General features: G+C 45.5%; 2 protein-coding genes across 3 annotated transcripts; one reads left to right on the top strand and one right to left on the bottom strand.

Moving 5' to 3' along the window:
* Window positions 1-2,430: 2,430 nt before the first annotated feature.
* LOC118793316 (NEDD8-like) lies at window positions 2,431-4,040 on the bottom strand. Its single transcript, XM_036551444.1, has 4 exons — window positions 3,866-4,040; window positions 3,395-3,442; window positions 3,021-3,103; window positions 2,431-2,893 (listed from the first exon to the last, which is right to left on the bottom strand). The coding sequence occupies exons 1-4, from the start codon at window positions 3,881-3,883 to the stop codon at window positions 2,776-2,778; spliced, it is 267 nt and encodes an 88-aa protein (XP_036407337.1). The 5' UTR covers window positions 3,884-4,040; the 3' UTR covers window positions 2,431-2,775.
* A 493-nt stretch (window positions 4,041-4,533) lies between these two features.
* On the top strand, window positions 4,534-9,208 carry gmpr2 (guanosine monophosphate reductase 2). Of its 2 annotated transcripts, none has more exons than XM_036551536.1 (10): window positions 4,534-4,911; window positions 5,188-5,304; window positions 5,879-5,998; window positions 6,329-6,412; window positions 7,048-7,221; window positions 7,371-7,452; window positions 7,829-7,935; window positions 8,364-8,406; window positions 8,571-8,730; window positions 8,901-9,208. In XM_036551536.1, exons 2-10 carry the CDS (start codon window positions 5,218-5,220, stop codon window positions 9,088-9,090), a joined length of 1,047 nt encoding a protein of 348 aa, XP_036407429.1. In that variant the 5' UTR covers window positions 4,534-4,911; window positions 5,188-5,217; the 3' UTR covers window positions 9,091-9,208. The 2 variants fall into 2 exon arrangements, with proteins under 2 accessions (XP_036407429.1, XP_036407428.1); XM_036551535.1 differs by having other exon boundaries at window positions 5,184-5,304.
* Window positions 9,209-11,277: the final 2,069 nt, after the last annotated feature.

Genomic DNA, 11,277 nt, shown 5'->3' with positions numbered 1-11,277 from the left:
TCTCCACTCACAGACACACACACACACACACACACACACTCTGCCAGTGTTGGGCTCCACATTCTGAAGATGTTCTTCTGCCAGCGTTAAGTTACACTCACTGATTCTGTGGGTGTTACACAGCATTACGCAGCGAGGTGGCTGATGGTGACGTGCTCACACCCACAGGCTGCATCTCACGCTGTGTCACGTATTTCATCCACAGCAGTGTTCTCTGCAGGACACAGAATACACACATACTGGTGAGACATGGCCAGTCTTTCCTGAAAGCTGTCAGTGACACACCCAGACACCATCATCTGTTGGAACACTTGTAGATGTATGTATATATGATAAGGAGATAGATCCATGTTGGGATTATGGAGTGTAGTGAAGTAGTTACTAATGTCACTTATACCTATGATTTAGTGTAGACTCATAACATGAAAAGTGCCAATAGATGTATCCCTCTAAGACCTGTGATGTAACACTTTCCAAATCCCCCATTTTATTGCATTTCAAACCACAAACATCTCAGTTCCATGACCCCAGTAATGAAGTGATGCTGATAACACTCACATCCCATAAAAACATCTCACATCTACATGGGCATTTTGCAGACTCCATAACATAATGCTGAAAACCTCTCAAATCAGGAACTCTCTCTCTAAGAAGCTAATCAAAACATCACGAATACTATAACTGCACTGTAGCCACAAACCTGCCTGCAGCCTGTGCTTAGCCCACCACTTTAAACCACACTGGCCTGTTTTATATTCTAATGTTTAATGTCCAAATTCTTTGCCTTGACACAAACATGGAAATGCTGCCTGTGTGCTTCTGATGACTGGAGTTTAACAGTCATGTCGCACACAAACACTGAACTCAGCTGAATCTCTCCACAAGTGTCTGCAATGTATCTGTCAGGTCAGAAAGAAAAAAGCTGAGAGCCATGCAATATTAGGACGATATTAATAACCATCTATTTACACAATGTAATTGTGATCCAGAGAGATTTTATATGAATCTTTATTGTTATGAATGTTTGTCTCCATAGTGAATGTTTTCCTTTTTCTAAGAGTCTAGTTTGTATAAGAGGGGTGACTGGGAAACCAGTAGACCCCAAATTATACACACAAACATACACAAAAATGCTTCACACGGAAGTGTGCTGTCGCTACTGGAGATGTTTCTTTTAGATTTTGTATGAGTTTCCACGTGAATGTATATAAAGAAAGAAATAAACTCTACATACTGAACTGAATCAGATGTTCTGTGTTTATTTGGAGAGAGGACGAACATGACTGTTCCAATTCACTGAGTATGCAAGTCTGTAGCGTGCATTACACGTTTCCAAGAATACCATCACACATCTACTGCCATGTAGGTGTAAACTTCTCACAAAAAAAAGGTTTAATTTGGAGTCATCAACACTATGCTATGACCTTTAACATATGCATATTAAGTACACCTAGCACCACCCAATACACTTCCATACTTGCGAACTAAAGTAGTAAATGGCACAGAATGTTCAATGTCTCAGACACAACTCAGGTGTTAATATGTCAGGACGGACTTTACACCGGGGGTAAGGCTGGTGTCAGTGCTGATGGTGTAAGCTGGTGCAGAGGTGTACATGACGTCTGCTTGGTGTATCCGCCCCACCGTCTCACTTAGTTCAGCCTGCAGCTGAAAGTGGCCAAATTTTGATTTTTTCCCTCAGAGAAAAAAAATCATCCCTCTGATGTTTTTAGAACAGTGTGTTCAGCAAAAAACACACATGCAGTCTGAAAATAGCAACAGAAACCCTGGAAAGCAAGAAGTTATATGTATGTATGTATGAATGTATTTAATTTATCTTATGTTCCCTTGGCAGAATAAACCCCTGACATGCACTCATTTCAGATGCAACACGGATTCTGTGCCACTGTATTACCTCTTACACCTCAAACTCCCTTCAAGCTCCTTCCATCTATGGAAACTGTCTGCAGCGTTGCAGCGCCCCCCACAGTTTTACAGGCACAGCAAGGGAACTGCAGCTCATGGTGTGGAATAAATTCATGTTGAGCTGCAACGTCAAAAGCCTCCATTTTCCATGGCATCAAACACTCAAAGACCAAAAAGGTCAACCGCTGCATGACTGCAGATGGCAGAAGAGGATATGCCAGAGGTGCATAGTTCATAAACTACACCTGCAGACAATGGTTTGCCACTATAAAAGCATGCTCAGGAATCACTTTCAGCCCAGCTACACCAGACTAACCAGGGCTCTGCATGGAGCAGAGACAAGAAAGGGATCCTTTGTGTTCTGGAGCTGGCAATTACATTACTAATTATTACTAATTACATCACATAATTGGCTTAGCAGGCACCTTGCTCAAGGCAACAACAGCTCGTGGCAATCAGAGAAGCAGGAATACTAATTCCCCAAAGGATCAAGAAAAGCCACACATGTCGCACTCTGATTGGTCAGATTTATTTCACAAAAAAAAAAAAGCAGTGTCACCATCTCAGTCAGCACTCACCAAACTGCGCCATGGTGCTTTCTCATCTTAACACGCTGAACTCAAAGACAGGAGACGGAGCTGACTACAACATATTCTACACAGGAACTCAAAGACAGGAGGCGGAGCTGACTACAACATATTCTACACAGGAACTCAAAGAGGGACGCTCCATCAGCAGCGTGAAATTAGCGCAGACGATTTTCAGAACCTCAGAGTAGACGGTGTGCCCGGTAATGTGCGTTTGGTGCTGCCAACAGAAACTCCGAGGTGGTCACAGCGAGACGAGCGATTACAAGGGGGACAGCTGAATGTTGGGACTGTGGAGGACCCCTCCTCTTAGCGCCAAAACCAGATGCAACACCGAGCCCCCCTGGATTTTGTAGTCTGCCGCTGTCTTTTCATCATTCCTGAAGAGGGCAGGGTGATGACAGAGAGAGGGTGTTAACACAGCATACACAAAGCTGTGTAATGGCTGAACAGAGCATCTTTCAGGCAATGAGGGCACAACCAGAGCTGGCTGTCTTTCAGACTCACATCTGTTTCCCGCTATAGATGAGTCTCTGCTGCTGAGGGGGAATCCCCTCCTTCTCCTCCACCCTTTCTTTAATCCTCTCCACCTGAGAGAGATAGAATCATACAGTATGCACACACTTACTGACTGGACATCACAGATCATTCCACTGAAAAAGAAGATTACCGAGTAAAATACACAACGACTGACTGGACGCTGCAGTGCGTCAACACTGCACTGCGAGAGTGGGGGTTACTACAGTATGTACACTCTGACTGATTGGAGAATACAGCGCATTATGTATTTATTACAATGAGGAGTGGCGGTAAATAACATGCAGTACACAGTGACTACTTCGACGCTACAGCACAGAACATGACATTGACAGGGAGCTTACCTTGTCTGTGGGCTCTATGTCTATCTCGATTTCTTTGCCAGTTAGAGTCTGTGAAAGAGGCAGGGGAAGTTACGGGGTGCAATGACAGGGAGAAAACTTACGACCGGAGCGAACGATAATGCACGGCACTAACACGGCGCGATCACAGTCAATTTATAATACTTTTCTTCATTAGAAATGCAATTTGGTTGTACCATTAGCTAAGTACAAACAGTTTAATCGGCAGCTCAGAAAATAGTTCGCTAGCTCCCGGCTTCTCTCCGGTTTAGGTTACGGTCGACACTCCCTGCTCTCACGGCTAAGGTTAGAATACCTAAACAGTTTGCTAGCTAGCCTACATATAGGTCTTGTCAAACTAACTAGATACCTACCTAATCTTGAGTTATCTCGCTAGGCAACATTTCTCTTTGAATTCCATAAAATCATTTTATGTTTACATCTGTTAGCTTAGCGTAGCCAACGTTTTCTTACCTTAACTTTAATCAACATTTTAAAATCTTGTGGTCTCTAAAACCGCAAAAACGTTATTTTTGAAGGAGGCAGGTTATTTGATAGAAACAAAAACTAGTATGATATGACGAAGCTCTAGACAACCCAACTCCAGACACTACCCCTCTTTCCCTCGGAATCTCTCTCCGTCGCTCAATTCCGCCGTATTTCCTGTGCGACCTCAAAATAACTCCGTCTTTATCTCACCTCCGAAGTGAGATAAAGGGGTCCGGGTAATTACATTTCCGTAAAATGTAGTCAGAGAGCATACATATCGAGCATACCTTTCTAAGGCATAGGAATATAAAATTTGTTACCATGCCATTGCTTGTTCCGATTTTAAGTGCTGCTATAGTTACGACACCAGCTATGATGCCAGTAATGTCACAAGTCACCGCTGTTGTTGCAGTTATTATAGTTTCCTTTAGTGTGAAATACAGCCCCCAGAAAACACCGCGCTAAACGGAAGTCTAAGCATGCTTATCAGGAGATTAACTCCGTTGTAGTTCCTTTACTGTCACTGCCCAATGGGAGTGAACTGAAATTACTGTAAGAGTGACACTACATTTCCTATGTGGCCACGAAGCGATTTTACAGTTCAGAACAGCGCGTACATTTGCAACCAGGAAGCGAGAGAGAGGGAGATTTATAAACGGCCCATTAGCGAGCAAGCGCTTGTGTTCATAGATATTTCTAGCCTACTTATTTCGAAAGCTAATGCTTTATGTTAATGCTGTCGATATAGCTTTATTAGATTCAGTGGCATGCTAACTAGCTAGCTCTTAAATACTTTTTGCGATATAACGTATTTATACATACAGAAGATATCTGCTAACCTTGTAAACTGACTTTTCTTGCAGGGTAAAAAGCTAGCTGCACTTTTGATTGTTAGATTGCAGAGCAAACTTTAAGCGAACCGCTGTCAATACCCGGCTGACCCAACAAGCACGAAATCTAAGACATATTTATTGAAATAACGCTACCTCTGACACGTGCATTAAACCAAACGAAGGCTAAAGGAAGAACAGGTGGGTGTAGGCAACCTTTGAATTAATCCGTTTTAGCTGGGAAGCTACTTGCTTGTGTTTATGTAAGTGCACTGATATGTAACTAACTAGCAGTTTTTTTCTTGTTATTCTGAATGCAATGTGTCTAATTTAGACAAAAGACTCGCAAATTATGCCATCACGTGTGTAAGTTATCCCGTGTTCCCCCCACCATATTTTCATATTTCCGTTGGGGCGGATGCGTGCGAAGAAGAACCGACATGCGTGCAGTAAACGAGTGCTCTCCCTCACAGACAGATCGGAGGACTCGCCCCACACGCCAGAGACATGCCTCGCATCGAGAACGACATCAAGCTGGACTTCAAGGACGTCCTGCTGCGTCCCAAACGCAGCACGCTGAAGTCCCGCAGCGAGGTACGGCTTGATGCGACGCTTCCGGGTGCGTGCGACGTCACGCTCTGTTCTCCGTAAATTCAGATCCCGAACCTTCTTTTGACTACAGGACAAATCTCCAAGACTTTTCGGTCGCGTCTCTTCTGAAAAATACCTCATTGGCCACCGGTCGTCGTATATTGACACATTGGTCCTTAGAATTACCATATTTGCATTTCTCGTTAAAAACCCCAATACTGGCAACCCTAGCAGTAGATATTCTGCCGAAATAAAGATCGTTAAAAGGCTTTGGGTAAGCCCGTTGCCTGTGCTCCTACCTTCAGCATTGAGCATGACTGCTTTGACATAACTCCACTCCCCTTAAACTGACTATGCCAACCAATATCAGTCTTTGTGGCAACGCACCAATGTTTTGCCTGTATGTAAATACTGCTTTTAGCTCATAATATAACTTTTCATGCAGCACACACAGCCACCATCCCCAGTTTTCACTGTTTTATTATTCTGAACTTTCTCTCTCCCCCTCTCTCCCTCTCCATTCCCCCTTCTCTGTATCTCTGTCTCCCTCCTCCTTCCCCCTCCCTCTCTGTCTCAGGTGGACCTGATGCGCAGTTTCTCCTTCAGGAACTCAAAGGGCAGTTACAGGGGGATTCCCATCATCGCTGCTAACATGGACACCGTGGGGACCTTCGAGATGGCCGTGGCCCTGCACAAGGTTGTACAGACACATCTGTGTCAGCTAACTGTCAGCCGTAACCGCAGGTCCCCCGGGTCCCACTGTCCCCTGACCTCCCTGCTGTGCTGCGGCACTGTCCCCTGACCTCCTCTTCCTCACCATGCCAGCTTGAATAAGTTCAAAACAGATCTGTATATTGTCTGCATGGCCTGATGGATAAGAGCAGACGATTTGAGGTACTCATCTATTTTAGATTAGGATTAGTGGATGTACTCTAAACTGATTTTCACTGTCAACTCCTACACCTACTGTACCTACACACACTCTGAATGACAGGCTTTGAAACTCTGCCTCTCTCTCTCTCCCCAGTTCACTCTCTTCACAGCTATCCATAAGCACTATGCTGTAGAGGATTGGAAGGAATTCGCTGCTAAGCACCCCGAGTGCCTGGAGGTACAGTGTTCATAAACAGTAATGCCGTCTTTCTCAGTTTGTTTTTATAATCATCAAAATGACTATCATTACTGCTTATATTTCTCTGTTTCATTTTATCAATGATAACCTTCATCAAGCGAGTGGGTTGAGGGGTCCTATAGGGGTTGTGGGTGTATTGGTTATAGAGGGAACATGAGTTCTTCTTCTTCTAGATTTGAAATCCTCCATAATGTTTTCATGAGTAGTTAATTTTCAGCTTTATCAATGGAAAGCTCTAAAAAAGTGAGGCATACAAATTGTGTAAAGTATAAAGACCCTGGCGTTAGTTTTTGTGTTATTCATTTGTTACCTCGAACACGTAGGAGCGAGCTGTTAGTTTGTAATGAATCATTTTGACCAGAACTTGGAGGGGGTGCTGTTTCTCACTAAATTATTCTCCTTCTACAGTCTCTGTAGAACTTCTGTCATTCTGAAAGATCATGTGCTGACATGGCCGTCAGCTAATGTGAAACACAGTCTCTCTGTAATGTTACAGCACTGTGCTAAGGGTACTTTATTCTTGTAACACTGTGAAAAGCATCGCTGGGTGTGTAACACGTGTGCACCTGGATGTGGGTCCTTCCTTGTGTGCATTGCGCCGTGTGTCTCTGCAGAGCGTGGCCATCAGTACGGGGACCAGCGAGGGGGACTTTGAGAGGCTGAGCGCCGTGCTGGCCGCTGTGCCTCAGCTGCAGTACGTCTGTGTGGACGTGGCTAACGGCTACTCCGAGCACTTCGTCCACTTCGTCAAGGACGTGCGTCAGAAGTTCCCCTCCCACACCATCATGGTCAGTCGCTCACAGCCGCGCCCAGTGGAAGTGCCAGCCAGAGTGGCGATGCTTGCAGTGACAGTAATGATGATGTTGATGATGATGATGATTTCAGAGGCAGGTGAGGATGATGGTGGTGGTGATGACTGTGATGTCTTTTTTCACAGGCAGGGAATGTGGTCACTGGGGAGATGGTGGAGGAGCTGATTCTGGCTGGCGCTGACATCATCAAAGTAGGCATCGGACCAGGTGATGTCATAATCAGTTGACCTCAGTCTCTTCTGTGCTGTTTGCTCATTGTCATTTTATTAAAACATTCTTCAGTTTCCTCTGATCATGGCACTTCCTCAGTTTATATAGGACCTGTTTGACCCTGAAAGGCCATTTGTGACTCGCCTTCAGTTATTACATCAGGGTCTTAGCTGTCATTAAGGATTTGTGCAATATCTCACCGCTGCTGCGGTGCGCTGGAGTTACTTAGTTACAGCATTGTGGAAAGCTTTGCGTGGTGTGTAACACCTGCATTGCGGTGTCTTGTATGAAGCTCCTTCCTCGGCTCTCTCACTGTTGTAGAGGGGTACAGTGATGTTTGCAGTGCAGTGACCCCCCCGGTATGTCTCTGTAGGATCTGTGTGCACCACCCGCAAGAAGACGGGTGTGGGGTACCCCCAGCTGAGCGCTGTGATCGAGTGTGCCGATGCCGCCCACGGCCTTGGGGGACACATCATTTCTGTGAGCCTCAGTCGCGGCAGAAACTACACGTTTACATCATCTCTGTGAGCCGCGGTCACTACCAAAACTACACGTTTACATTATCTCTGTGAGCCGCGGTCACTACCAAAACTATACGTTTACATCATCTCTGTGAGCCGCGGTCACTGAAGAAACTACACGTTTACATCGTCTCTGTGAGCTGCGGTCACTGTAGAAACTACATGTTTACATCATCTCTGTGAGACATGGTTATCCCAGAATTGAATTTTTACATAATGTTTTTGAGCCATGGTGTCTATAGTTACACTGTTACATCATCTGAGCAAGTGTTACTGCAGTGATACACACTTACATCATCTCCTTAAGCCATGATTACAAGGAGCTGCATTTCTTTATTCCTTACAGTTACACTACATTCTTACTTCATGTCTCTCTCTCTCCCTCAGGATGGGGGGTGCACCTGCCCAGGGGATGTCTCTAAGGCTTTCGGTGAGTTTCAGTGCAGCTGTTGAGCTCCAGCTGGTGGTCACAGTGATTTACAGTTGTTTGACACAGAGGTGACGGTGTCTCAGGGCTGTCTGCGGTGGTTGGCTGTGCTGCCGGTCTGAGTGATTTGTGGCACGATACCATTGGTTGCACCGTTTGACTGACAGGTGCAGGAGCGGATTTCGTGATGCTGGGCGGGATGCTGGCGGGTCACACGGAGAGCGGGGGCGAGGTCATCGAGAAAAACGGGAAGAAGTACAAGCTGTTCTACGGTATGAGCTCCGACACCGCCATGAAGAAGCATGCCGGCGGAGTGGCGGAGTACAGGTGAGTCAGAGCGCAGGTGAGAATCAGAGCGCAGGTGAGAGTCAGCACTGGTGAGAGTCAGCACTGGTGAGAGTTAGAGCATAGGGTAAGTTGGAAGATGGTAGAGGTGCTGTGTTACGGCTGAATTAAGGCTTTGTATGTTTCTTTGTGTGCGTGCGTGTGTGTGACAGGGCGTCGGAGGGGAAGACGGTGGAGGTGCTGTATAAGGGCCCTGTGGAGGACACGGTGCGAGATGTTCTGGGAGGGGTGCGCTCCACCTGCACCTACGTGGGCGCAGCCAAACTGAAGGAGCTCAGCCGCAGGACCACCTTCATCCGGGTCACGCAGCAGCTCAACACCGTGTTCGGCAATGACAGCTAGGCCAAACGAGGACCCACAGCACTGCCCAGGGAGTCCCAGCGAGAGCCCGGCCGGCCCACATCTCTCTCCTCTCTCTCTCACTCTGTCTCCATCTCTTCTCCTTCTCTCACCCTCATTCTCCCCCTCTCTCTCTCTCTCTCTCTAGCTCTAACTCTTTTTTCCCTCTCCCTCTCCGTCTCTCTCTCATTCTCACTCTCAGCTCTCTCTCTCTCTCACACACACACACACACACACACACACACACAGTCTCTGTCTTACAGAGGAGTATACCCTCTCCTGATTCAGCCTTGGATTTTCCCGATTCAGCCTTGGAAGTCTTGCATTCCTGGCCTTTCTCAGGCTCCTGTCTGCGTCTCCCCGTCTCTCTCTCTCCTCCGGCTCCTGTCTGCATCTCCCCGTCTCTCTCCCTCCTCAGGCTCCTGTGCTGTGCTCTGCTGCACCGGACTCACGGGTCTCACGCGTATTGCCTCCAAGCTGCTCCAAGATCTTATCCCGATCACCGTTTTCATTTCAGAATGCTTCCTGTATGCAGTAGACATTCCATTAGGTCATCAGAGACACTGTTGCACACTGTCAAACCAAATAATCATTTTAATGTTTAGATTTTAATAACCTCTTCAATTTGGATAAAACAGTCATATATTTTTAAGTAAATGAATTCTGAAAGATGGATAATTTTTATCCTGTTGTCTGTTATCCCATGAGTTCTGGTGGATGCACTGACATGCGTGTTCTTGTTGGTATTCTTTGTGTTATCCAACCGTTGGAAACATCATTAGCATGAGACTGCTTGCATTGATGACTTTGCACATGTGCACTGGTTTGCTCCCTTAAATCAAGATGGTTACTGACATCCTGCTAAAATGGTGGAGGCTGTTTGCAAGTACCATTTTACATTATGATATATAAATGTCAGTTATGATGCTGCATATGCACTGAACAGAGCAAGAATCAGATAATTATTAGCCTGTGATTTCTGTGGGCCTGCAAACACGTACAGACACACACACACACATATATATAAAGACACACAGAGAAGCACATACAGAGGGTAAAAGATATGGGGGGAAGGGAACTTAAGTCTGAAAGGGGAGACTGCCCTCTCGTGTCTTAATTCGCTCCTAGGAGTGACAGACAGCCCCTGGCTGAGCTGGGGCGACTCCACCAACAGGGGAGTTGGTGCAGGGCCTGACTGAAATGTTGTTGCTAGTTCAGTGTTGGTGGAAAGAAAAAAAATATACCTGCTGTCATATATTTGGATGCAATGAATCAGTGTTTTAAATATTTTTTGTGTAAGTAATGCGATTGTTCACAGGTGTAAGACTCGTAAGGGTGTTAGCAAGTGACTTTTGTGTTGTCCGTTAGTCTTTTTTTTTTTAAAACACTTCCATCTTCCGTTTGTATCACCTGCTTTTATACAAATGTGTTTTACTTTTTCAAAGCCAAAATTCACTGTCATTTGCCTTGTAATCTCTGACCAATAAATACATCCATGGACTCGGTGCTTGTCTGTGTTCTGTGGTTACCTGAGAGCCGTGGATGGATAGATGTGTTTAAAAAGTCATGTGATTAAATGCACTGAGCAATCTGGACATGCATTAGATTTGTTAGACATCCCTTTCTACCTCTCTTCCCTCTCTCTCATTGTCTCTCTCTCTCTTTTTCCAGAAACCCCTTATTTCCTACTGTGACCAAACAGCCCCACCCCTTTTGTGGCATACTCGGTGCTCAGAATTTGAAGTGTGTGTGTGTATGTGTTGGGGGGGTGGGAAGCAGTATTTTTGGCAGGGGCTCTTGAGAACATGTGAGGGATGATTCATAAACCTTGTGAATACTTCACCGTAATGGGTCTTGGGCATATGGGGTACACCTGAAAGAAAAGCACAGCAAGATGCAACAAATTTGTGGCAGTAAGAACACTATAGTCTGTCCCTCCATGGAGTGCATCACAATGCTTTTACTACAGTAATAACCCAGTCTCAAGGACAGTGTGGGAAACGAGAGAAGAGATTCCACTCATTAACACAATCACAGTCTCTCAACTGCAGCAGGAAGTTAGCTTTATTTTTTGTTATCTGTTCCCTGTTTCTGACATGTTTGACTGATTAGAATGTGGTGTAACAGGTCTGCTTTTCACTGAAAAACCGAAAGTACAAACCATACCTGTTCCAGCATTCCACCTTCATC

The sequence above is a fragment of the Megalops cyprinoides genome, chromosome 18 (genome assembly GCF_013368585.1).
Source record: "Megalops cyprinoides isolate fMegCyp1 chromosome 18, fMegCyp1.pri, whole genome shotgun sequence".
Taxonomy (NCBI): domain Eukaryota; kingdom Metazoa; phylum Chordata; class Actinopteri; order Elopiformes; family Megalopidae; genus Megalops; species Megalops cyprinoides.
This window is presented reverse-complemented; position numbering and strand designations above follow the sequence as displayed.

Excerpts from the sequence above, each read along its gene's own strand:
- LOC118793316 (XM_036551444.1), bottom strand. Across the intron at positions 3,104-3,394 it reads ACATAGAGCCCACAGACAAG|GTGGAGAGGATTAAAGAAAG; the intron begins GTAAGCTCCCTG and ends TATCTCTCTCAG. Across the intron at positions 2,894-3,020 it reads ATCTATAGCGGGAAACAGAT|GAATGATGAAAAGACAGCGG; the intron begins GTGAGTCTGAAA and ends TGCCCTCTTCAG.
- gmpr2 (XM_036551536.1), top strand. The coding sequence starts at position 5,218 with ATGCCTCGCATCGAGAACGACATCAAGCTGGACTTCAAGGACGTCCTG. Across the intron at positions 5,999-6,328 it reads TGGCCGTGGCCCTGCACAAG|TTCACTCTCTTCACAGCTAT; the intron begins GTTGTACAGACA and ends CTCTCTCCCCAG. Across the intron at positions 8,407-8,570 it reads GGATGTCTCTAAGGCTTTCG|GTGCAGGAGCGGATTTCGTG; the intron begins GTGAGTTTCAGT and ends TTTGACTGACAG.